Source organism: Mobula hypostoma, chromosome 9, assembly GCF_963921235.1.
Source record: "Mobula hypostoma chromosome 9, sMobHyp1.1, whole genome shotgun sequence".
Taxonomy (NCBI): Eukaryota; Metazoa; Chordata; class Chondrichthyes; order Myliobatiformes; family Myliobatidae; genus Mobula; species Mobula hypostoma.
In genome coordinates this window covers 98,650,849-98,678,454 of record NC_086105.1, presented here as the reverse complement: position 1 = coordinate 98,678,454, position 27,606 = coordinate 98,650,849, and the positions used below count along the sequence as shown (strand labels likewise).

Sequence of the window (27,606 nt, the reverse complement as noted above, 5' to 3'; positions counted from 1 at the left end):
ATTGCCTGGTGCTCTGCCTCAGCACATATGTCTGCAAAGAGCTTCTTAGCCGAAAGCTGATTTCTGAATTTGATTGAAATACATTAACTTCTAGCAGAGGTTTTGAAAGTATATGTTAACAAGCAGGTGTAAACGTTTTCTGAATCAGTGCTTATGAATTGCTGTAATTTATCAACTGTCACTTGGTGAACTGAAGTGGCTATAGTTAGCTATTCAGGCAGTGGCCGTTTTAACGGAGTAGAAACTCCTCTCCATTTAAGAAGCAATGGAGGCTTTAGGGATTGCCTGTTAGGATGGTTTCACGCTTACTTTCTTTTTCTCGGATTTTCCCCACCCTTTATCCCTTTATTCTATGTTAAAGCACACAGGGAATATGAAAAGTAGAAAAGCATTAATTTGGAAATCCTGTTTGAGCAGCCTGTTTGACTATTAAGTGTATGCTAGTCGCAGGTAGCAAATCACAAGCAACACCCTGTCCCAAGTACTAAGGTCAATTGCTCCCTTTCTCTGGTCTGACTTGGCAGTGATTCAGGTCCATCCTAAACTAACAGGTGTTCGTGGGTAGTGCAGACACATCTTTTCTTGGATCCACTTATCAATCAGCGTTGATACTTCATGATAGTCTCACTTCTACATTTATTATCAAGGATTGACTTGTGATCCCCATCTGATGCCAGTTGTTGGCATCCCCTCTTCTGCATCACCTGTACTTGGCTAAGCCAACTAACTGGATTGTGTTGATTTGAGAAGGATTTGTACTCTATTCCTTGGGTTTTTCTTAGCCTGCTCAGTGCATTATATGGTAAACTTCTAAGGTTCCTTTAACTCTATCGTGAAGCTGCATACACTTAGCTCATGAAATCACCGATTAAGGGAATTTTTAAACCTTCATAGTTTTGATGATTGGTGATATTTATTGTATTTATTTCTCTTCACAGGAATGAGTATCTCATATTCCAAAAAATAATTAAGTTGGAATATGAATTCCCAGAAAAGTTTTTCCCAAAAGCGAAAGACTTAGTACAGAAGCTTCTGGTAAGTAATTTCATAATTTCTCCCTTGATGCTTATCTCAAGATGTTCACCAAACTGCTAACTACAACCAGCTGTATTCTTGGCCTTTCACTGAATATCCACTCTCAGAAAGTATCTCATAAAAATAAAGTGGCATTGTGTTACATTCCATCAGTGTGCCTTGATTTTGAATTTAATAACATTATCTAGGCCAACATTTCAGTTTTACTGGAGGAATGCTACACTCTAGGCATTGCCTTTCAAGTGTGATTTAAAGACTATTAACCTGTTGTTTGAAGTAAAAGATTGTGATGCTGAAAACATTCTACCATAAAGGAACAACCGGTCATTTGTTCGATTGCTGGTCGTGGTATCCGACTGGGAAAATTTGTTTACCATTGTGTTAACTGAATTATTACATCACATGGAAAGTACAATTGATTGGACACCGAGTATGGAGCTATTATCAATGGGTTTTTAATAATTTATTTTCCTTTTTAAATTCAAGGTGTCTGAACACACCAAGCGCCTTGGCTGTGAAGAAATGGGAGGTTATGGACTCCTTAAAGCCCATACGTTCTTTGAACCTATTGCATGGGAGAATCTGCACCTTCAGACACCCCCCAAACTCACTGCATATCTCCCAGCAATGTCTGAAGATGAAGAAGATTGCTATGGCAATGTGAGTACAAATACCCTTCTGAATCTTTCATACTTATCCTAAAAATGATTAATTTCAGCACTTTTAATTGATTCTCATAGTTTCCAAATAAACAGCAGGCACTAATGTTTGTGTGCATATTGCACAGTATTTTGGTGCCCTAAGCTGCTCTCTTGTAGTGTACATCAGATAACAGAGGGCTGAATTTCCTCTCCAGTTGTAACTCTGGGCATGCCCCTATTAACTTCTAAATGACCTTAATCTTTTAGTAGATGTATGTATATTATAATTCTGTCTTAAATCATTTTGTCTTTCCTTCCTTAACTTCCAGAATCTTAATTTATGATCGTTATGTAGTGAAAGGAGATCACTATGTATCAGAATTTACAGAAGCAAGACCTTCATTTAACACTTAATTCATTGCTTCTCTGCAATTTTTTTTTTTAATTTTATTTTTATTTGGATAAGGAATTCACAATTATGTACTTTTTTCACACATATAACCTTTTCCATTTTTTTATATGTATAAAACTACAATTATTTATACATTCTTAAGTACACATTGAGATGATATAAAAGGAAAATAAACATTTAAATAGATAATTATGTACTGTGGTAAATCTAACCTATTAGGCTAAGTAATGAAATTAGTTGTTAAGAAAAATGGTAATAATAGTTTCCATACAACCCTTCTGGACCATTTCCACTGGTCCAAAATGTTGCATACAAGCCTATATACCAACCATTGTAGGTGTTTATATCCCAATTTGTTCGTGCTTGTTCCTGCCCGCAGACATAATTATCCAATCCCTATGTACTTATTTACTTAATTTTTTCATTTTTTTTTAATCCCTTTCCCAAATCTTTCCCTTTACTTGTGTTAATTCTCTATTTTCCAAAAAAAAAACAACAAACATTTAGACTAGGGGTGCTTACATTAGCAATATTACTGTGTTGATGAGAAGAGCAATAATAATCATTAGGAGAGTCATCTAAAGTCTGCTCGCATTGGGGTTATATATTCAATCCATTTATTCCAGATTTGATAAAATGTTTCTTTTTGAGTTCTCAGGGAGTAAGTCAACTTTTCCATTTTAAATATTTCCAAGATAATTTCGTAGCAATCTTCTAATGTAGGTGGTATTGGATTTAGCCATTTTCTAGTGATTGATTTCTTACTTGTCGCTAAGAGGGCCTGCAGCAACTTTATATCTTCCTTCTGTTCAAGGAACAATACATGCCCCAAATAGAGCGTCTCAAAGTTCAGAGGTATCTGGGACCTAAGTACCTTAACTAATGTTCTATGAATACCTTCCCAAAATAGACTTAATTTAGGGCAATCCCAGAAAATATGAAAATGATTTGCCTCCCTGGAGCCGCACCTTCTCCAACACATCACATTTGTATCTTTATATTTTTCCTGATATGGGGTCTTGAAGTATCTTATAATGTTTTTCCAACAATGTTCTCTCCAAGTCAAAGAATTAGTCGAGGACAATTGAAAGCTGCAGATTTTCCCCCAAGCCTCCTCTGAAAGTACCAACCCCGCTTCTTTCTCCCACTTCTCTTTAATATACAGTGTATTTACATTTTTAGCATGGGAGAGTGCATTATATAGGCGAGAAACTGATTTACTAGGTATTGAACTGCAAGCCGGATTCAGAATCTTGAAAAATTCTAATTCTACTGTTGATAGGTCTGTATATCTACAACTCTGGTTAACATAGTTTCGTATTTGAAGGTACCTAAAAAAGTCATTATGTTCTAGGCCATGTTTGTCCTGCAGGATTTGGAAACTTTGTAATACTCTTTTATCTATAAATGAGAGGTAGGTTGTAAGACCTTTCTTTATCCATAGCTCAAATCTTTTATCTCCTCTGTTGGGAAGGAATTCGGTATCATATGCACACCATCTAAAGAGTTTTAGCATGTTATTAATTCCACATGAATTAACCACCTTCTGCCATACTTTTAATGTAAGATTTATCCAAGCATTATTAAATTTTTCCAACTGGGCCATCAATCCTTTGTCGGCTATTGAGGCCTGAAGAGGAAAACTGTCAACTAATCCAAATTCTATTTCCTTCCATCTAGCCTTATATTCCCTATTACACCAATATAACAGAGGGGTTATCTGTGAGGCATAAAAATAATTTCTCAGTCAAGGAAGAACCATACCTCCTCTTTCCTTCCCTAACTGTAAGGTGTTATATCGAATTCTAGGTTTCCTTCCTTGCCAAATGAAGCGGGAAATCCATTTGTCCCATTCCCTGAATTGATTATCATCCACCTCCACTGGTAAAGTACGGAAAAGATATAATAACCGAGGAAGAATATTCATTTTTATAGTATTTATCCTTGAATTTAAACTTAAAAAGGGGATAAGATTCCATCTATGCATATCTGCTTTTATCTCTGAGATTAATGGCCCATAATTTACCTGTGACAGTGCTGAAAGATCCTTCGGCAGGGTTATTCCTAAATATTTTAATGATTTAGCTTCCCACTTAAGATCGTATGTATCCTGCAATTTTTTGGATGGTGTATAATTTAGGGACATAACCTGCGTTTTCTTTACATTTATTTTATAACCTGATATTTTCCCAAAGTCATCCAACAGTGTAAACAATCCTATAAATGATTTTTCTGGTTCACTCAGATAGACCAAAACATCATCTGCGAATAACGCCACTTTCTGTTCAATCCCTGCCACCTTGATACCTTTTACGATTTCGCTCTGTCTTATTAGTTGGGCAAGTGGTTCAATATATAGCGCAAAAAGGAGAGGAGAAATTGGGCATCCCTGTCTAGTGCCTCTCTCTAAAATGAAGGAGTCAGAGAGGTCCCCATTTATCTTAATTCGGGCTGTAGGGCTGTCATATAGAGTCTGAATTACTTTAATAAACCTTTCTTGAAAGCCGAATCTTCCTAACACTCTGTATAGGAATGCCCAACTAACCGAATCAAAAGCTTTCTCAGCGTCCAATCCTACTACCATTGTCTCTGTCTCGTTCTTATTAACCTGTTCTAATATGTGCAGAGTTCTCCTTATGTTGTCCTGTGTTTGTCTTTGTTGAATAAATCCAGTCTGGTCTAAATGGATTAGGCCAGGTAAAAGCTTTTCTAATCCGCGCGCTAATATAGATGTAAATAGTTTGTAATCTAAATTAAGAACACTCATTGGCCGATAATTGCCACTTCTAGTTTATCTTTACCCTCTTTTAGGAATAACTGAAATAATCGCTTCTCTCCAGGAAGGTGGAGTTTCTCCTCTCTGCAATATCCAGTTAAAGGTGTTAAGTAGTAATGGGGCTAACTGTGTCTTCAGGGACTTGTACCACTCTGAGGTAAACCCATCAGAACCCGGGGACGTTCCAGCCTTTAACCTAGAGATGGCCACGTTCAGTTCTTTGACAGTTACTGGTTCTAATAAACTTTCATTTTGTAAATCTGTAAGTTTAGGTAGATCTAAAAAATTCAATACACTATCTATATAGGGCTCATTGGGGGCCCGGGGTTGGGAGTACAGCTCTCTATAATATGTTTCAAAACTCTCTTGAATTTTCCCTATTGTACTCTCCACAAGCTTTGTCTTTGGATTCTTTATTTTATGAATTGTATTGTCTGCTTGTTGTTTTCGTAATTTATATGCTAATAATCTAGCTGATTTACCTCCTACTTCATAATTCTTTTGTCTCAGGTAAAGAAAATTTCTTTGAGTTTCCAATGTATAAATATCATCAATTTCACTTTGCAATTTCCTAATTTCCTGTTTTCGATTTGAATTACTTTTGTTGCTATCTACAACTTGAAGTTGTTTTAATTTTCCTTGAAGGTCTGCTAATTTTTGTGCATTGATTTTTTTTCATGTGAGTAGTAATGGAAATAATTTTCCCTCTCAGTACAGCTTTCAATGTATCCCATAAAATCACTGGTGATGTTTCTCCCGTGTCATTAAGGTCTAGATATTCTTTGATTTCTCCCCTTAATCTCTCTATTACTTTCGGGTTATTGAGTATATGTGAGTTTAGCCTCCATAGTGTTTTCCTCATTTTCCTTTCCAGGATTAGAGACATAGAGACTGGGCTATGATCCGACAGATCAATTGTTGCAATATTACAGTTTTTTATCCTGAGTCTATCTGTATTAAAGATAAAGAAATAGTCTATCCTTGAATAGGCTGAATGAGGGAAAGAGTAATATGTATAATCTTTACTAGTAGGGTGTAATTCCCTCCAGACATCTATAATTCCCAACTCCTCCATCAATGAATTCACTTTCCGAGTCAGAGGTTTATTCTGAGTAACTATTCTTGAAGAATCCAATATAGGATTTAATCTAATATTAAAAACCCCTCCACAAATTACTACCCCTCGAGAACTGACCATTAGGTCAAAAATGTGTCTATAAAATGACCATTCACTACCTGGATCTTTAGCGGCTTTTTTTACTTTTCGGTCATCTCCCTTTGTTTTTTGTTCTTTCCCAAAGGTTGTCCTCTGGTTTGTTATTCTTTGTGCTTAAAAACTGTTGCTGATGTGAGAGTATCAGGGAATAAGATTATTGACTTTTTGTCCAATCTTTTTTGCTCCATGGCTACAGTATGATGACCTCCTCAGTCAGTTTGTCTCCATGCAAGTGGCTCCCTCCGGCTCACTGCACTCGCTGTCTTCCCCTGAGCCTAGCCCACCACAGAGGTTATGTAGTAACATCGAGCAGTATGTCCATGATCTTAATGACACTTCGTTTGAGTTGGACCTTCAGTTTACAGATGAGGACAAGCGTCTCCTGCTTGAGAAACAAGCCAATAGAAATCCCTGGTAAGTTGCAGTTATGCACATAAACAGTTAACCCTCTGGCTTTACAAACCTCCCAATAACTCCAGCTGGTATACTACCTTTAGAAACATTTGTCTGAAGAGAGACTACTTTCACCACAAGAAGTCACGTTCACCACTGTGTAAACCATTGCAGTGGCAGTTCTGTGTTCCCTTGGCCTACTTTGATATTGCTGTCGATCTGAAGTATAGTGCCAAGGCCTTGTGCTCAGCAGTGTTCGAATTGCCCATCAGACTGTGTCCTCCCTTCTCTTCCATAAACCTGTGACATGCTGCCGGTAACTGGTCTGTTTTTTTCTTTTCAGGCATCAGTTTGTAGAAAATAATTTAATCCTGAAGATGGGTCCAGTTGATAAGAGAAAGGTACACAGTATTTTTCATCAATGTATTTCACACTGTCTGTAAACAAGCAGAGGGGATTGAGAGGAAAAGTTATTCCATGGTGACGGAGAAAGTCAAAATGGTGAAAGGGAAAATCTTTGATTTTTTTTACAATTGGATTAGTGGCAGACCAGTGGATTTGTAGAGAGGGAGCTTTGCACAGGTCAGGGAGAAAAGTTTTTAAAAAAGGAGCATTTTGTGGGGCTCAGCGCATAGCTGTGGACCAGTCTATTCAGAGAGAGAGAGAGAGAGAGCTTCACACAGGTCGGGAAGCAGAGTTTAAAAAGGAGGGTCTCGCTGAGCTCAGCGCATTAGAATAGTGGGTATGACTGTAAGGCTAGTTTTCTCTTCTGGGTGTCAGATGTGGGATGTTCAGGAGACTTCCAGCCTTCCTGATGGCCACATCTGTGCCAGGTGCATTGAGCTGCAGCTCGATGACCTTCGGCTTGTTGAGAGTGAGGAAGTGATAGACAGGACCTACAGGCAGGTAGTCATCCCAGCAGCTAGGAGACTGTCAGGAGAGGTAAGTAGCTGACCGTCGGGCGAGGGAAGGGAGGGTGTCAGGTAGTGTGGCTATCCCCTTTAACAATAAGTACTCCATTTTGAGTGCTGTTTAGGGGGATGACCTCCCTGAGGGAAGTAACAGTGGCCATGCCTCTGGCACTGAGTCTGGCCCTGTGGCTCAGAAGGGAAGGGAACGGAATAGTGGCAGCGGTAAGAGGGAACTCTGTAGTTAGGCAGACAGATAGGCGATTCTGTGGATGCGAAGAAGAAACACGGATAGTAGTTTGCCTCCCAGGTGCCAGAGTTTGTGATGTTTCTGAGCACATCCACAAAATCCTGAAATGGGAGGGTGAGCAGCCAGAGGTCGTGGTACATATTGGTACCAACGATGTAGGTAGAAGAAGGGTGGAGGTCCTGAAAGCAGAATACAGGGAGTTAGGAAGGAAGCTGAGAAGCAGAACCTCAAAGGCAGTAATCTCAGAATTACTGCCTGCGCCACAAGACGGTGAGTATAGTAATAGAATGAGGTGGAGGATAAATGTGTGGCTGAAGAATTGGAGCAGGGGGGCAGGGATTCAGATTTCTGGATCATTGGGACCTCTCCTGAGGTTTAGACTAGATTTACGGGGGTGAGGGTGTGGTGGGAACCGAAGTGAAGAGGCCCAGGGTGCGGAGGTTGGAGCACAAGTAGACAGCTTGAAGGGAGTTTGTGAAGAAGGATAGGCAGATGTTACAGCAAAGATGCACTCAGCCTGATGGTTTGAGATGTGTTTATTTTAATGCAAGGAGTATCATAAACAGGTGGATGAACTTAGAGCGTGGGACTGTGACGTTGTGGCCATTACAGAGACTTGGATGTCTCAGGAGCAGGAATGGCTGCTGAGTGTGTCAGGCTTTAGATGTTTCAAAAAGAACAGAGAGGGAGGCAAAAGAGGTGGGACGTGGCATTGTTAATTAGAGATAGGTCACGGTTGCAGAAAAGGAGGAAGTCATGGAGGGATTGTCTACTGAGTCAGCGTGGGTGGAAGTCAGAAACAGGAAAGGGACAATAACTGTTCTGGGTGTTTTTTATAGACCCCCCCCCATAGTAACACGGACATCGAGGAGCAGATAGGGAGGCAGATTCTGGAACGGTGCAATAATATGGTTGTTGTGATGGGAGATTTTAACTTTCAACTTTCCTAATATTGATTGGCATCTACTTAGCACAAGGGGTTTAGATGGGGTAGAGTTTGTTAGGTGTGTTCAGGAAGGTTTTCTGACACAATATGTAGATAAGCCAACTAGAAGAGAGGCTGTACTTGATCTGATATTGAGAAATGAACCTGGTCAGGTGTCAGATCTCTCGGTGGGAGAGCATTTTGGAGGTAGTGACCACAACTCTATCTCCTTCATCATAGTGCTGGAGAGGGATAGGAGCAGACAATTTGGAAAAACATTTAACTAGGGTAGGAGGAAATATTAGGCCGGAACTTGGGATCATAAATTGGGAGTAGATGTTCTTGGGGAAATGCATGGCAGAACTCTTGCATGGTGTTCTGCATGTGTATGTTCCATTGAGGTGGGGAAGGATGTTAGAGTTAAAGAACTATGGTGTACAAAGTATGTAGAAAATCTCTTTAAGAAAGAAAAGCATATGAAAGGTTCAAGAAACTAGGTACTGTGAGAGCTTGAGAAAATTACAAGGTTGCTAGGAAGGAATTTAAAAATGGAATTAGGAAAGCCAGAAGGGGCCATGAGAAGCAGGCAGAATGGTTAGCAGGATTAAGGAAAACCCCAAGGCATTCCACTAGTATGTGAAGAGCAAGAGGATGAGACGTGTGAGAATAGGACCGATCAGCTGCGATAGTGGAATCATGTGCATGAAGATGCGGAGGTACTTGTACTTTGCTTCAGTATTTACCAGGGAAAAGATCTTGGCCATTGTGGGGATGACTTGCAGTAGACTGAAATGCTTGAGCATATAGACATTAGAAAGAGGATGTGCTGGAGCTTTTGAAAAACATTAAGCTAGATGAGTCACCGGGACTGGATGAGATATACCCAAGGCTACTGTGAGAAGTGAGGGAGGAGAATGCTGAGCCTCTTGCGCTGACCTTTGCATCATCAATAGGGATGGGAGAGGTTCCAGAGGATTGGAGGGTTGCAAATGTTGTTCCCTTGTTCAAGAAAGGGAGTAGAGATAGCCAAGGAAATAGACCAGTGAGTCTGACTTCAGTGGTGAGCAAGTTGTTGAAGATCCGAGGGCAGGATTTATGAGCATTTGGAGAGACATAATCTGATTTGGGATAGTCAGCATGGCTTTGTGGAGGGCAGGTTGTGCCTCACGAGCCTGATGGGATTCTCTAAGGAAGTAACAACACACATTGAAGGTAGAGTAGTGGATATAGTGTATATGGATTTCAGTAAGGCATTTGATAAGTTTTCCCATGCAAGGCTCCTTCAGGAAGGAGGTATGGGACCCAAGGAGACCTTTGTGGATCCAGAATTGGCTTGCCCACAGATGGTAAAGGGTGGTTGTAGATGGTTTGTATTCTGCATGGAGGTCGGTCACCGGTGGTGTTCTGCAGGGATCTGTTCTGGGAAGCCTCTTCTTTGTGGTTTTTTTATATAAATGACCTGGACGAAGAAGTAGAAGGGTGACTGATGACACGAAGTTGGGGGTGTTATGGATAGTCTGGAGGGTTGTCAGCGGTTACAGTGGGACATTGATAGGATGGAGAAGTGGGCTGAGAAGTGGCAGATGGAGTTCAACCCAGATAAGTGTGAAGTGGTTCATTTTGGTAGGTCCAATTTGTAGACAGAATATAACAGAAATGGTAAGACTCTTAGCAGTGTGGAGGATCAGAGGGATCTTGGGGTCTGTGTCCATAGGACACTCAAAGCTGCTGCGCAGGTTGACAGTGTTGTTAAGAAGGCGTATGGTGTGTTGGCCTTCGTCAACCATGGGACTGAGTTCAAGAACCGTGAGGTATACAAGATCTTGGTCAGACCACACTTGGAGTACTGTGTTCAGTTCTGGTCACCTCAGTACAGGAAGGATGTGGATACTGTAGAGAGAGTGAGAGGAGATTTACAAGGATGTTGCCTGGATTTGAGGGTGTACCTTACGAGAATAGGTTGAGCATACCTGGCCTTTTGTCCTTGGAGTGACGGAGGGTGAGAGATGAGGTGTGTAAAATGATGAGGGACATTGATCATGTGGATAGCCAGAGGCTTTTTCCCAGGGCTGAAATGGCTAACATGAGGGGGCATAGTTTTAAGGTGCTTGGAAATGGGTACCGAGGGGATGTCAGTGTTAAGTTTTTCATACAGAGAGTGGTGGGTGAATGGAATGCACTGCCAGCAGTGGTGGTGGAAGCGGATATAATAGGGTCTTTAAAGAGCCTCTTTAATAGGTACATAGAGCTCAGAAAAAGAGGGCTATGTGCTCGGGAAATTCCAGGCAGTTTCTAGAGTAGTTTACATGGCCGGCACAATGCTGTGAGCCGAAGGGCCTGTAATGTCCTGTAGATTTCTATGTTCCATGTCTGGATGCAAACTCAATATGAAGTATAGGTGCACCTATATCTGGAATTCAGAGAATTGCTATTCAGAATCACTTTTGAAGGCAGGCATTTCACCCTGCTTCTGAGTGACTATACAGGTTTTTGTTCTTAGGAGTTCTGTTCTGCAGGCTGCCTCTTCAAGAGATTCCTTTACCATAGCATTAGAGAGGGATAGGAACAGACAAGTTAGGGAAGTGTTTAATTGGAGTAAGGGGAAGTATGAGACTATCAGGAACTTGGAAGCATAAATTGGGAACAGATGTTCTCAGGGAAACGTACGGAAGAAATGTGGCAAATGTTCAGGGGATATTTGCGTAGAGTTCTGCATAGGTACATTCCAATGAGACAGGGAAATGATGGTAGAGTACAGGAACTGTGGTGTACAAAGGCTGTTGTAAATCTAGTCAAGAAGAAAAGAGCATATGAAAGGTTCAAAAAAAATTAGGCAATGATAGAGATCTAGAAGATTATAAGGCTAGCAGGAAGGAACTTAAGAAAGAAATTAGGAGAGTCAGAAGGGGCCATGAGAAGGTCTTGGTGGACAAGATTAGGGAAAGCCCCAAGATTCTACAAGTACGTGAAGAGCAAGAGGATAAGACGTAAGAGAATAGGACCAATCAAGTGTGACAGTGGAAAAGTGTGTATGGAACTGGAGGAGATAGCAGAGGTACTTAATGAATACTTTGCTTCAGTATTCACTACGGAAAAGGATCTTGGCTATTGTAGGGATGACTTACAGTGGACTGAAAAGCTTGAGCATATAGTTATTAAGAAAGGGGATGTACTGGAGTTTTTGGAAAGCACCAAGTTGGATGTCACCGGGACTGGACAAGACGTACCCCAGGTTACTGTGGAAGGCGAGGGAGGAGATTGCTGAGCTTCTGGCAATGATGTTTGCATCATCAGTGGCGACAAGAGACATTCCAGAGGATTGCATATGTTCCATTATTCAAGAAGGGGAGTAGAGATAGCCTAGGAAATTATAGTCCAGTGAATCTTACTTCAGTGGTTGGTAAGTTGATGGAGAAGATGCAGAATTTATGAACATTTGGAGAGGCATGATTCGGAATAGTCAGTGGGGCCATGTCAAAGGCAGGTCGTGTGTTATGAGTCTGATTGAATTTTTTGAGAATGTGACTAAACACATTAAAGGTAGAGCAGTATATGGATTTCAGATAGGCATATGGATAAGATAGGCATTTGATAAGGTACCCCATGCAAGGCTTATTGAGAAAGTAAGGAGGCATGGGATCCAAGGGGACATTGCTTTGTGGATCCAGAATTGGCTTGCTCACAGAAGGCAAAGAGTGGTTGTAGATGGGTCATATTCTGCATGGAGGTTGGTCACCAGTGGTGTGCCTCAGGGATCTGTTCTGGGACCCCTACTCTTCGTGATTTTTATAAATGACCTTGATGAAGAAGTGAAGGGATGGGTTAGTAAATTTGCTGATGACTCAAAGGTTGGGGGTGTTGCGGATAGTGTGGAGGGCTATCAGAGGTTACAATGGGACATTGATAGGATGCAAAACTGGGCTGAGAAGTGGCAGATGGAGGTCAACCCAGATAAGTGTGAGGTGGTTCATTTTGGTGTGTCCAATATGATAGCAGAATATTGGACATACCAAAATGTATGTCTTATTAACGGTAAGACTCTTGGCTGTGTGGAGGATCATAGGGATCTTGGGGTCAGAGTCCATAGGACACTCAAGGCGAAGAAAGCATACAGTACAGTGGCCTTCATCAATCGTGGGATTGAGTTTAGGAGCCGAGAGGTAATGTTACAGCTATATAGGACCCTGGTCAGACCCCACTTGGAGTACTGTGCTCAGTTCTGGTTGCCTCACTATAGGAAGGATGTGGAGACCATAGAAAGGGTGTAGAGGAGATTTACAAGGATGTTGCCTGGAATATTCCTTATCAGAATAGGTTTCGTGAACTCGTCCTTTTTCTCCTTGGAGCGACAGAGGATGAGAGGTGACCTGATACAGATGTGTAAGATGATGAGAGGCATGTGGATAGTCAGAGGCTTTTTCCCAGGGCTGAAATGGCTCGCACGAGAGGGAACAGTTTTAAGGTGCTTGGAAGTAGGTACAGAGGAGATGTCAGGAGTAAGTTTTTTTATGCAGAGTGGTGGGTGCATGGAATGGGCTGCCGGCGACGGTGGTGGAGGCAGATATGATGGGATCTTTAAGAGACTCCTGGGACAGGTACATGGAGCTCAGAAAAATAAAGGGCTGTGGGTAACCCTAGATACCTTCTCAGATAAGGACATGCTCGGCCCAATTTTGTGGGCCGAAGTTCCTGTATTGTGCTGCAGGTTTTCTGTTTCTAGATCTGTCTTCAGCAGATCCGTAACAAGTATTGTAAAGCTCACAGAAGCAGCTGAATCTCAGCTGCTTTTACACTCATAAAAAATTCGTGCACTTATTGTACTGGATAACAGGGGGTGGTTGTCCATTAAAGAGGGTCCAGTGGGGAAAGTAACCCTGATGGACAATCTTAACCTGGAATGTCAACTAATCCATTTCCTTCATAGAAGCAATTGATGCATTGAATTCTTCCAGCAGGTTATTTGTTGTGGTGACTGAATAAAGTGAGCTTCGCAGCCCCCTGGTGGTTCATTTGGTTAGTGCACAGGGCCAGGCTTGTTCATTCTCCAGCTTGCGTTATCTACTCTTGCTCAACATGGGATTACTCGAGTTGTTATTCTGTACAAAGTCTTGTGATTGTATTTTGACATCTGTTTTGTGTTGGTTTTCACGTGATAATGAAGGGGACAAGGAAAGTTTGTACAATGTCAGCTGTGGAGTAGGCAATACCTTTGCTCTGTAGCCTATCCCTTGATTCTGACTTGTAGATGTCTCTAAGGAAATTTTGTCCTGAGTCAGAAAATACCCAAAACTCAATTGGGTAACAAATCTCCACTGTATTGTAATGAATGGCAGTCAAAAGCTCATAAAACTGGCAGTACAATTACCAACATTGGAGGGGTGGGGCAATGTTGTTTGTAGGAATGAAGTATGTAAGTGTGTCCAATTTTTGAATTTAATAACGGAACTTGTTCATGTATTGGTAATTACTTGGGGATAACCATTTCCTACATTATTAACATTGTTCCTAGGCACCATTTCATTGTAGCATTGCCAGCCCCAATTCTATGGCGAAGGACAAATGCTTGAGTGGAGCCGATTGATTTCATTGGTATTTTTTGTTTGCAGGGCCTGTTTGCTCGACGTCGGCAGCTGTTGCTCACGGAAGGCCCCCATCTCTACTATGTGGATCCTGTCAACAAGGTTTTGAAAGGAGAGATCCCTTGGTCACAGGAACTGCGCCCAGAAGCTAAGAATTTTAAAACATTTTTCGTTCATACTGTAAGTTCACTATGGGATGGTTGGATTTGTTGGGAGTCACTTATCCAAATTAGGTTGTACCATCTTGGCTGTATGACAATGTTTTTGTGTTTACAATAAATCTTCATGATTTGCAAAGGTGGTGGGTTTGCAGTGGAAAACCAAATGAATGGATGCCACTGAGGCTGCCAATATTGTGACTATGGTTATAAAGGACTTCCCCTCCATGGATAAACAACTTTCAATATCTTGCAGCTCATATGTAAACCTCCCCACGTTGTTCCTTTATTCTCCACCTCTACCTTTGCCTACATGCTGAATCTTGGCTTCTGCTACGAACCTGTCCCTTCCCCTTGTACGCTGGACCTGAAAATTCTCTGATGTTCCCCACCGTGTGTACAGGGCTAGGGAGGACTTGGTGGTGTCGAAATGCTGTTTGTTGATACAAGTTTTCAGAACGCCATGCTTTTGTGCTGTGTGGGGTGTACGTAAAGAGCCCTGCCATTGCTGCAAACTCATGCAAATGAGAGATCAGAGAAAGAAGCCTGATGCAAGTATTGACTGTAAGAGTTTCCACAATGGAACCTTGATCAAGTGCACCCATTGTGTGGCAGGGGTGGCTGTTCCCTGCCCCTCTACTGGAGGATGTACACTTTTATAATGGAAGGAATGTCAGTTAGTGAGATGAAGATTTGATTGCAGTTTCAATTGCATTGTTGCCTTTTGTTTTACAGCCTAATCGGACATATTACTTAATGGATCCCAGTGGAAATGCTCACAAATGGTGCAAGAAGATCCATGAAGTGTGGCGACGGCGGTACCAGAACCAGCAGAACACCGGCATCTAGCAGAGTGCAGCTCCAGTGGAGGGACAAGCTTCCTCTCAAGTTGCCAGAGCTCCAGAGTTGAACACTGTAACACAGCAAAGAAAGCCTCCCTCATTCCCTTTTCTCTTGCCCATACACCCCTCCCATCCTCTTCCCTGCCCATTTAAAAAGAAAAACACACAGCCTGTGACATCCAGAAATATTCTATGCTTGTGTGTATTGGGTTTTTTTTGGGGGGGTGGGCTGCAAACTTTACTCCCATATTTCTTTTTTCCAACTAAAATGTAAATGGGATTGCGGGTTGCTTTGCCTGCTTTTCTGCAGGCTTATCATATCACAAATAGAAGACCCTTTGCCTATGTCTGTGTAACGTCTGCTCTCATTCCAGCTTCAGGATTTCAGATGAAGATCGCATATTTATAAACTGCTTTGTAGGCAGATTTCAAATTTCAGTTTAGATATTCCCCACAACCCTCATTCCAATTCCAGGTAGCCCTCTGCAGGGGCTGACCTCTTTATATTTTTGTTTAACTTTCTAAAATTTATTTAAGAGCTATGTGATTTTTGAAATTTGTTCTTGTTTTCATCTGGCCTTTGGCACCTGATTTGCTTCCCCTCAAGGCAAAGGTATATAGTGGTACTGAGGAACTGTGCATAGAAACTCTTTCAAACACAAGAAAACCCCTTATTTATGCGCTGTCTTATTCAGAGTAAAGCTGGTATTAATCTAATTGTAGGGCCCTTTCTCGCCTTTGTTTATGGGTAATCAAGATAGGTTCTCAAAGCAGAAGATGAAGCTTCCTAATTAATTGACCGGTCCATATCGAGCCTGTCTGTGTGGTGCGATAGAGTTCTTTACATGATAGTTTTATGTAATTACCTGTTCTGATTCAGTTCTACAGAAGGCTGTTGTTAAGTTGTTGCTCATACCCAAAGGATTGAAACTGATCTTTGGTCTTGGGCGTTTGCTGCATTTTTGCTTGGCTGAAGATATTAATCTGAACGAGCTGGAATCGTCACTGTGAGGCACTGAATTAATGCGTGCTTAAACCAGCAAACTACTTTGCTGCTTCTCCCTTCCCTTAAGTGATCGAAATGTCTAAAACCATTTCAGCAATGGTGCAGTATTTGCTCACTAAAATTTATACATGCTTTGTGCTAGATTTCACTCATGAAGTCAGACTAGTGTGTGTCTGCAAGTGGTTTGTGCAACCAGATGTTCACTTTGCATGCTGCGTTGTTTAATTTGCCGCTCTGATTCCTGTGGCACCTCAGTACACGTGCCCAGGGTCTGTCTTTAGTCACTGGTCTTAGTCATTGTTCTCTGGCCATGGGGACAGGCTGTGAAAGCAGCAGGGATTGAGGTACTTGGCTATGCTCAGTCCTGCATTCGTACATGTGACTGGATTTGAAGGTGTCCAGTTTGCTGTCATGTAACTTCTGTAAATTTTCTGTATATAACTATATATATAATATTATATATATGTGTTTGTGTGTGTGTATTTGCAGAGGGAGAGTCAAAATTGCACCTGGTACTGCAGTAAGATACTTTTATAGGACTCTCCGTGTGTGTGCAAACAAAATCAATGTTGGAAAAGAGAAATGAGTACAAAACAACAAGTCATACTCCACAACCCTCCTAATACATTACCAGTCAATGAGCGAGCCTTGTCAACCCCCAGATCCCTGGCACAATTCCTCTTTTTGTTTTGTTTTGGTTAAGGTGGCAGAAGGGTTTACAATCGGTCACAGCAGCTGCGGTTCACCCACACTAGGTTTACAAGGATACACGCTGGCTGCTCATTCTGATCTAGTGACCCCTATGGATGTGTGCCTGGGCTGTTGGGGGAGGACCTTTAAGGTTCTGGTGATCAGATCCCCACTTTGGCTGGAAGAGTGGTTTTTGCCCATGTAACTGTACTTCATCATGGTCTTTATTCTTGGAGAGCAGGAAAACTAACACTGCTAAACTGTACCGGCAGGTTATCCTATATGTCATGGAGCAATGCTTCCTAAAACAGTATGGTAATGTATATTCAATATATTAGTGATGTACTATCTGCACCACACTGTAGAAAGTCATAGAAACCCTGATGTAAAGTAACTTAAAATGTGATCTTGGAATACATGCGACACAACTCTTCAGATGCTGTTTAATGTGTTTTTGTGTTTTGTTTATATTTTGCTCCTCAGTTACATCCTGAGCAACCTTTGATCCGCATAGATTGATTGACTTGGGTCTCTTATGTAAGGCAGATGAGGGTTGCTGGTCGGCAGAATGGGCAGAGTTCAGAATTCTTTTAGACTGTGCACATTCAGCTGGACACTGCAGCATCTGGGTCATAACGTGTAACGGAGCAGGCCGATAGGAAAGAGCCTTCAGTCAAGCTTGCAGGGATTCCTCGAACAGGAATAATGACCCAGATATGGGCTGTCACCACTGTTTTACAAACCACCCTTTATTACTATCGGTCATCCTGTCACATTCCCCTTTTCAGAAGATAAAGTTGTGGTCTGTGAATACTGACCAGTTAGAACCCAGGAACTGATGCTGTGCTAGTCCTCGTGCAATTCTCTACAATACCGTTGCAGTTTTTGTTTGACCTATACCCCAAGAGCTCCTCCTTCCACTCCTGTCCAAGTTGAAGAACCAAACTTTATTAGAACTTGAACACAGAAACAGATCAGGAGTTAAACCAGGTTTTTTCTTTGTAGCTCAATCTTGGAGCTGATCACTGTTAAACACAAGCTTTTGGAGGTGTGAGCAATTCTCCAGATCTTGGATACCTGAGGTGGCCTCTGGGTACTTGTGATCAGTGCATTTGTTTCTAAAATATTGATGGCTTCTGGAGTTTTAACGGGTAGGCATGCTGTTTACCATGAGAGTGCAGTAGACATGGTTCTCTTTCCTTATTTCCTATAAAAATTAGTACTGCGAATGTCTTGGCTTCAAAATAAAACTCAATAACAAAACTTGACATTTAGTGAGGATGTGCAGTTCCTTGTGAAAACTAGTAAAATTGGTAATGGCTTATTGACTGCACTCGTGAATAGGATGCCTTTTTTGCCTGTGGGTTAGGGGTTTATCTGATAACTTTTTATAGTCCGTACAAGCTGCCATTGATGAGCAAGTAAAGGACAGGGGCACCAAGAGTCCAGTGTTTAATCATTTTCCAGAAGGGGTAGCAGCAACTTTTAAGGCCATCAATCTACAGGCAGTGGCTGTTTTGTGCAATGTGATGCATTCAATCTGTGATTGACCTGTGCCACTGCAATAAGTCCTTCACTTTTTTTTGTTGGGGGGGTTAAGTTGAGAAATGGATTATATTATCTTGCATCATATAGAGGTGCACTTTGGATTTATTGTACACAATACCAGTTTGCTTATGGCTGATGAGAGTTATCCATGACTTGCTGTCTTAACCTGAGAGATCTTTCCAAGACTGCTCAGTAAGCATGTGACTTTTTTCTATGTATATGTGTGATGTTAATTTTTTGATGTAATTTTATTTGTTTTGCCACATTTGTATAAATCTTGGACACGACTACAGTCGGTGAGAACTGAGTAAACTTCAGTCTTGACACTTTACAGCGAGCAAGCGCAGATTGATAAAATTCATCACTCCTCTTCCTTCTCATCCCTAAGAAAGATTCAACTTCACTACATGTAATCACAGCCCCACTGATTTTTGTAGTTTTTCCCGGATAGTCCCAAGCCTGGAAAATACAGCATAACTATTAGCACATTTGAATCTTCCTCCACTATTCAATTAAAGATCATGACTGATCATCTTAAACTGCTCATTGTCTGTCACTGTGAAGAGGGGAATTTCAAACAAACATCATCAATGCTCTACTCCGATCTTCTGACACTGCTAATCTCAGAACCTGCATTTTGTGAACAATTTAATGAGAGGGAAATCTTCTCTCTTTCCCCCTCCCCCCAAGAGAAGTTTTAGCGCTTGCACATTTTGTCTATATTATCCTCATTTGTGTTAGAAACAGGAGGCATTGATGTGTGGGGATAATGGGCAAAATAGAACTGGTTCTAAGCTAGGAATGCAATACATTACAGTCCAAACACATTGTTCACTTATGTTTATTTCATTTCATCCTTGTCAGATTGCTTCCTGGTTAAAGCTAGCCTGTAGTTCAGTCTGTTATTTAAATTCTAATATACAATTTGCATCTGGAGTTGATTCATGTTCAGGGGCCATGTTGTGTATGTGATGTTCAGCATTTGAATATGAATAATTATTGTAAACTATAATATTTTATGACTTTGTTTCCAGTCTTATATAAATTTTCTATTTGGTCAATGATTTGAATCATATTCCTCATAATTTAATGAACGTATAATACTTTTCAGAATATTTGTGCTTTAGATGGAACGGAATGACTTGAAATTTTCACGTAATGCTCAATAGTTCTGTAATTAAAGCATGTAGGGGTTGTAGGTCTAAACCACAAAATCTTTCTGTGCCTCTTTTTTTTGAACGGCAATTTGTCCACCATGGTCAATCGCAGTATTATGAGGTGGGAGCTTGCAGGTTTGAATCTCTGTCAGAGGCTGCTGCAACTTCCTCCTCAATTTGTAACACCAAATATCTTACTACTGATTCTGTTCAATGCAAAACATTTTGCCTCTGCAAGTGGCTATGTCTGAATGTTTATAATGCACTTTCAGATTGCTCTATCATCGTCAGAAGGGCTGTATTGACTTTGTAGCTGATGGACATCAATCCCCGGATTTGTGCCAACGGCTTTCACTCGTTCATGCTGTGCTCACTCAGCTGAAATTCCTTTGTCCCGGTAAACAGTCCCACCACTGATGTGCCTGCTGTATATACTGAGGCGTTCATGTTTGCTTGTCAGCACTGCAGAGCCTCTGTAATGGGGCTTTAGACAGTAATACAGCACAGAAACAGGCCCTTTTCTTCTGCTGTTCCATGCTGACCACAGTGTCCCCTGCTAGTCTCAGTTGTCTACTTTTGGCCCGTAATTTCCCCCCCCCCCCCCACCTATCTAACTGCCCCTTAAATCTACAGCCATGCCCTCTTCCTCTGGCAGCTCATTCCAGGTATACAGTGCCCTCCACGTAAAGAAGTGTCTGGGGTCGCTTAAAACTCCCCCATGGTATCTTGCCTTCTACTTTAGGACTCTCCAGTTCCAGGGAAAAAACTATGACCTCATGATTTTATAAACTTCTGAGGTCATCCCTTCAAAAAATAAAGATCAGCATGGCAAACCTCTCCCTATAACTTGGGCTGTCTAGTTTAAGCACCATTGTAGACCTTTTCTCTCCAGACATCTGGAACTTTAAGGAAGAGGCTCATCATTAAGCAAGTAACACTTTATTGAGGTACAGAGCAGAACCAGCCCTTCCAGCCCCACTGCCCAGCAACCCCCCAATTTTAACGCTAGCCTAATCACAGGACAATTTATAATGAGCAATTAACCTACTAACTGGTACATCTTTGGAGTGAGAAGAACTGGAGCACCCGGAGGAAACCACACAGTCACGGGGAGAACGTACAAACTCCATAAGGACAGCGGCAGGAATGGAACCGGGTTGCTGGTAACCACCACACTACTGTGGTCACTGGACCTGAAGTGCTCCCCAACTGCTACTTTGTTCCTGAGGAGGATGTCCAGTGTTGCTTCTTCCCAAGCAGGTTCCTCTATACATTGTTTCAGGAAACCATCTTGGATGCACCACACAGGTCCTCTGTACTCTGGCCCATTTGATATTGGGCAGATTGAAATCTCCCCACTGGTATTACCCTAATACAGTACTGTTACAACTACCTGCCATTTCTTGATATGTCAGCTCCTCAAATTCCCACTGATTATTGGGGCGTCTATATAGCCCAAGGTGACCAGCCCCTTTATTTTAAGTTTACTCAAATAGCCTAATTAGATCTCAAGAATATCCTCTAAGTACTGCTTGTATGTCCTCTCTCAAATAAAAAGACAACATCCCCCCACTCGTTTCCCTGACATGACTAAAGCATCAGTATCCTGAAACATTGAGCTGCCATTACTGCCCTTCCCTCATCCACGTTCCTCTTACAATATTCCAGTCCCTCCCTGGAAGCAAATCCCCGCCCTTAGTTTGTCTGCCTTTTAAGCTATGTGCGTTGAAATAGATGCAATTTAAAGCAGTGGCCCTGTATGCCTTTTAATGTAAATATCTCTCCTGATTGCTAGGCTCGTGCATTTACCCTTCCCTTCTCACTGACTGCTCTCGAGTCCCACCACCTACCAATCTAATCTCTCACTAGAATATTCATTTCCCCTTTGCCACCTTGACTAGCACGTGATGTTGGGAGTAATCTGCAGATCACTCCCTTCCAGCTCCTGCATTTTAATTTCTTGCCTAAATCCCTATACTAATTCTGCAGGAACTCGTCCCTTGTTCGTACCTACACAATTTCAACCGGACGGAGGTTATATTTCCTATGCTCGAGTCTATGGTAGGAGGGAGCTTGCTCGGGTCCTGTTCCAGCTGGCCAATGATCTCTGGCTCTCTGTGGTCTCCATTTGGTCGAGTGGTGAGCTTTGAAGCGTGGAGGCAAATTCCTGTAACTGAAAAATTATGACAGGTAATGCTTGTGTCCCACCTGGAGAAGAAACTGCAGCGAGCTAGTTTTTCCTGTTCGCGTTGATGTAGCTATTTTCTGTCATTTTCTCCCTCTCTGCCGTGGATACTTAATGAGGTTACAATTTTGTTTTAACAGACCTCCCTAATGGCACCTGTTACTCTCCCTTAAGCAGTTAGGTGTTAATATTTTACAAGTTGCTGATAATGCAAATTGGTAATCTGTGTGCTAGTGAACAGAGGAAAACATCTAGCTGCAGGCTTGTGCAGAAGAGTAGATTCCTAAGAAGGTTGGGGGGAGAGATGAGCATTCTTTGGAGGGGTGGTGGTGGAAGGGTAACGTAGGTATAAAATTGGATGGGGAAGTAGATACTGTATTCAGTAAGGGTAAGGAGAAAGCCATAGCGCGAAGCAATCTCTAACGATAACGAGTGCATAGGGCCGAAGTTAGAAGCAGAAAGCTGTACTAGGAAAGAAACAAAAATAATATTTGAAAAACTTAAATGTTCATTGGATGCCTGAAGCAAGACCATTCGTTGATGGTATAGAAATAAAAGGGACGGAGGCTTGGTTGCAATGCCACGAAAGGGTATTGACAGTGGTAGGTTAAAGGAAAAGGAGGTGAAGTAAAGGACACAGCACTGGTGGACTCGCAGGCGCTGGGCCTCCCGACTATTTGACCCACAGACCCAGGGGCTACGATTATCGGGTCTCAAATTCTGGACTTATCGCTGACTTTGTTCTTAGGGCTTCAATCTTCGGCATCACCGCAGGACTCCAGGCCCCAAACTCCGACCCTGCGACTTGCTGCCCGCATAGATCTCCAATCCCAGGATTTGCTAATCTTTGGCCAAGATTAGCTTCCCCCTTGATAGTTCATCCCCTCCCTCTCTATGACCACTCTAGGCACGTAGCTGTTTCTTGTTCCTTCCCTCCCTGCGGTGTCTCACCCGGGCCATGGGATCCGGTGGCTTCCTGGAGGCACGCTGGTGAGGTGTAGCACAATACCTTATCTCCCCTTCTCATTATTGCCGCGCCGCATATCCTAATTTGGAAGATTTTTCCCCCAAAAAAACACCTCCCAAAAATAACCAATGCTTTGGTAAGGAGGCGGGGTGCGGAGAGAGAGAGAAGGGGAGATGCATTCTGCAGCTCAAACACGCCTGTGCTCATACCCACTACCCTATCTCTCCTCACGCCGGCAGAGCAGTGTCCAGCTTCATCCCTCAGCAACTCCAACCTCCACACCACCTCAGCAACTTTGACTTCAGGTTTGGCTTGACCTCGACTTCAGCCATCCCTGTCCTAAATCCGACCTCCAGAATGAGCTGGTCATTACTGCTCTGTTTAGTAACTCCAAAGCATTAAACTAATTAAAAGAAACCCCGAAGCCGGGAACAGTGTATCCAATTTAGTTATTACTTTAAGCGAAGCGCGCACGCATGGCGTGATGGCACGATAAATGTATGCCATGCACGTACTTTCACATATAAACTGTAATGGATTGTTTTAAAAAAAGCTTAATTAAACAGTATTGCTGAAATGTTAAATACACAACACTTGCTATGCAGCAGCACCTGGAGGTGAAGCAGTTCGGCATGGTGGGGGTATGGGTTCGCCAGAGGACTAACTCAAAAAGCCGGGGGATCTCGGGGTCCCGGGAGCAGAGCTACTGCCACTCTCCGCACCAAACCCGCAGACAAAGGAGGTGTGGCTGAAGCCAGGCAGCTTCCCCTCCTCATGCCGACCCCTCGAAGGGGATCCAAATCCCGACCATTAGAAAGCTGTCTCGAACACCATCGCTGACTTCACCCACACTTTACTCCTCCCATCCACCAGCACCAAACTCCTGGTCCCCTTGCCCCCGCACTGCTTTCCTACCCAAGATCCACATATCAGACGGTCCCGGTGTCTGCTCCTGTCCCACCAAAGTCGTGTCCTCATACTCCGATACCATTCGATCCCTCTACATTCAGTTTCTTCCCACCTCAATTCGCGACATTTTTCATGCTCTTCCTCTCCTACTAACTTTCAGTTCCCGTCCGCCTCATTTTCACCATGGATATCCACTTCCTATACAATTCTATCCCCCATTTAGAAGGCCTTAAAGCTCCCCGCTTCTTTCTCAACAAAAAACCCTCTCTCGTATGGCAGAACTCGTCTTTACCCTCAACAATTTTCCTTCAGCTCCTCCCGCCTCGAGGGGTAGCCATGGGGCACAGCCATGCCTGCCTTTTCGATGGCCACGCAGAACAGTCCATGTTCCAAGCCTTCCCCGGTGACGCTCCCCTCTGCAGTGGCGCTGCTTCATGCACCCATGCTGAGATCGTCTGTTTTATCAACTTTGCCTTCAACTTTCACCCTGTCCTCAAATTCACTCCGTCCATTTCTCTGGCACCTCCCTCCTCTTCCTTGATCTGTCTCCATCTCTGGAGACCGACATCTTTCATAAACCTACCGATTCCCACCCTGTCTCTTTTCTCGGTTCCTTTCTCCGCAGCATCTGTTCCCAGGATGTGGCTTTCCTTTCCAGATGTCCCTCACAGAACGAGGTTTCCCCTACTCCGCCATTGATGCTGCCCTCACCTGCATCTTCTCCATTTCCCGAACATCCGTGCTACCAGCCGCCTTAACACGGGATACAGTTCCTTTTGTCCTTACCCACCACCCCATGAGCCTCCGCAACTTCTGCCCTCTCTAAAAGTGAAACTCACTGAACACATCTTTACCACTACCCCCCCCCCCCGCTTCCTCCTCGATTCCCCTGTCTATTCGTCCATCTCGGCACCTTATCTCTGCAAGCGGCCACAGTGCTACATCTCCCCATTCAGGGCCCCAGATACAGTTTCCATGTGAGGCAACACCACCTGCGAATCTGCTGGGGTCGCCAATAGAGTCCGGTGCTCCCGAGAGGGGCTCCTTTAAACTGGGGGAAGGCCTCGTCGAGCACCTCAGCTCCATCCGCGCCGGAGGCCAAACATTTTAATTTCAATTCCCATTCCTGTGTCAGGGCACGACCTCCTCTTGTGCCAAGATGAGGCCACCCTCAGGGTGGAGGAGTAACACCTATTTTTCGTCTAGGTACCCTCCAACCCCAATGACATGAGTATCGATTTCTTCAGCCGGTTAAAAAAATTCCCTCCCCCTCCCCTCTTCTATTTCCCACTCCGGCCTCTTACCTCTTCTAACCTGCCTATCCCGTCCCCTTCTCAAATGATTCACTTTCCTCTCCTATCAGATTCCTTCTCCAGTCCTGTACCTTTCCAATCCATCAGGTTTTACCTCTCACCTCTAGCTAGTCTCTTCCCCTCCCAACGTATTTTTATTCTCGCAAACAGGAGGAAAATCTGCAGATGCTGGAAATTCAAGCAACACACACAAAATGCTGGTGAACGCAGCAGGCCAGGCAGCATCTCTAGGAAGAGGTACAGTCGACGTTTCGGGTCGAGACCCTTCGTCAGGACTAACTGAAAGTAAGAGATTTGAAAGTAGGAGGGGAAGGGGAGAGCTGGAAAGTTGATTGATTTTTATTCTGGCGTCTTCGCCCTTCCTTTCCAGTCCTGGAGAAGGGTCTCTGTCCGAAACATTCATTTCCATGGATGCTGCCTGACCTGTTGAGTCTCTAGCATTTTGTCTGCGTTTACAGGGAGACCCACGCATCTCCTGTCTCTTCCCCTCCAGGATTAGCCCGTGACTGAGACAGCTGGATGATCCTCCCGCCGCCGGCTCCGCTCGGATGCAATCCGCTCTTTGTCCCTCATAGTCATAGTCATACTTTATTGATCCCGGGGGAAATTGGTTTTCATTACAGTTGCACCATAAATAATAAATAGTAATAAAACCTTAAATAGTAATATGTAAATTATGCCAGGAAATAGGTCCAGGACCAGCCTATTAGCTCAGGGTGTCTGACCCTCCAAGGGAGGAGTTGGAAAGTTTGATGGCCACAGGCAGGAATGACTTCCTATGATGCTCTGTGTTGCATCTCAGTGGAATGAGTCTCTTGCTGAATGTACTCCTGTGCCCACCCAGTACATTATGTAGTGGATGGGAGACATTGACCAAGATGGTATGCAACTTGGACAGCATCCTCTTTTCAGACACCACCGTCAGAGAGTCCAGTTCCATCCCCGCAACATCACTGGCCTTACGAATGAGTTTGTTGATTCTGTTGGTGTCTGCTACCCTCAGCCTGCTGCCCCAGCACACAACAGCAAACACGATAGCACTGGCCACCACAGACTCGTAGAACATCCTCAGCATCGTCCGGCAGAGATTAAAGGACCTCAGTCTCCTCAGGAAATAGAGACGGCTCTGACCCTTCTTGTAGACAGCCTCAGTGTTCTTTGACCAGTCCAGTTTATTCTCAATTCGTATCCCCAGGTATTTGTAAACCTCCGCCACCAGGCGGAGGCACAGGCCGTCCTTACCCTGGGTCAACAGCGAGACTTGGAGAGCTTTGCAGTGATACACGCTGCTGCCGGCGGCGAGCGTGCCCTGCCTACCCCCGCAGGACCTCGGCTTGCTGCTCCTCCCACGGCCGCCGGGTCCGCTCCCCGCTTTGGGCCTCTTCCCTAGGCTCTGGTTCAAAAGGTTGATCATTTTTTCCTTGTGTGCTCGGACTTCACCCGGGCGTCTGAATCCAGCGCCCTTTTCGGGTGGAGTTTACCCAAAGCGTTTGGTATAGAAGGTAGGATATAAACCGAGAAATAGAGAACAAAGCCGCAATAATGGACAGTTTTAATCTCTGGAATTCTCCGCCTTAAGGGCGGTGGAAACTAAATCTTTAAACGGCATCTGAGGATGACTAAGAAAATTAGGATACTATCAAATTGAAAGAAAAAATCTTCCATGGTAGGCCAGAGGATTGCAAAAACCTTGGAAATCCAACTAAGATGTCTAAAACAAAATGTGAATACGAGAGTAAATAATATAAACAGACTTAAGGGCTGTATAAAATGAGTAGGATGGAGCCCTTGACTGGTGAGACTGCGGAGCAATTATTGGAATTAGCAAAGATTTCAAATATTTTTATGGTAAAAGATATTAGAAGCATTCCAATAATTGATGATCTAGAAACTAGAGGGAAGGGGAAACATTAAACCCATCACAGAATCGATGGGCTAAGGGTTAGCTGAATTTGAAAGCTGTGTACTGAGGCCCGAAAAGGAAGTTGCTGTGTTGGTTACAATCTACAGAACATCTGTGCGTTCTGGAAAGGTCACAGAAGATTGGACAACTGAAAGGACAGACAAAGAAGGAACTAAAAATCAGTTAGCCTTCAATATATGTTTGAGAAGCTGCTGGAATCCACCGTTCCGGAAACAGAAAGCAAGAGGAGTTGGTGTGTTTTATAAAAGGGAAATTTTGTTTGACAAATTTGATGGAGATCTGAGAAGATGTAACAAGAGATGGATAAAATCAGGCAGTAGATGTAAGTTCTCGCTAAAAGTTAGAAGTTTATGAGGCTGGACGCTGTTCTATTGTAGTATGGAAAGTATCTCACAGATGTATTGCTAATCATTAAATACAGATATCATTGCCAGGGCCTGAACTGTTTATGATCTGTATTAATGAACAGTGTGTTGGTCAGTAATAATCAGTGTACTGATTTTGAGAGCGTACACAGGAGGTCTCCTCTTGTTAGGGAAGAATGTGCATTGTTTCAGATTAAGTTAGTTGAAATGCAGGGGCAATTTCTTCTTTGAGGGAATCTTTAGAATTCTGTATCCCAGAGAATTGTTGCAAACAGAATGCATGGATGTGTGTGTTTGCAGAGCATTGTGGAGTCTGTACACACGAGAACAAAAAATCACGGAAAATGCTACATAAACACATAGATACAGAGAACGGACCATGAAAACAAAACTGAGGAGATGGAAAT

At 43.0% G+C, this 27,606-nt stretch overlaps 1 protein-coding gene across 3 annotated transcripts in view; it reads left to right on the top strand.

Moving 5' to 3' along the window:
- Nucleotides 1-19,443, top strand: part of LOC134351886 (3-phosphoinositide-dependent protein kinase 1-like) — an 85,743-nt gene extending 66,300 nt beyond the window's left edge. For all 3 annotated transcript variants that reach the window (XM_063058740.1, XM_063058741.1, XM_063058742.1), the window contains 6 exons: nt 939-1,035; nt 1,522-1,695; nt 6,277-6,494; nt 6,817-6,874; nt 14,163-14,315; nt 15,029-19,443. In XM_063058740.1, the coding sequence (XP_062914810.1) occupies nt 939-1,035; nt 1,522-1,695; nt 6,277-6,494; nt 6,817-6,874; nt 14,163-14,315; nt 15,029-15,142 (814 nt within the window). In that variant the 3' untranslated portion in view covers nt 15,143-19,443. The remainder of the gene's footprint in view (nt 1-938; nt 1,036-1,521; nt 1,696-6,276; nt 6,495-6,816; nt 6,875-14,162; nt 14,316-15,028) is intronic.
- Nucleotides 19,444-27,606: the final 8,163 nt, after the last annotated feature.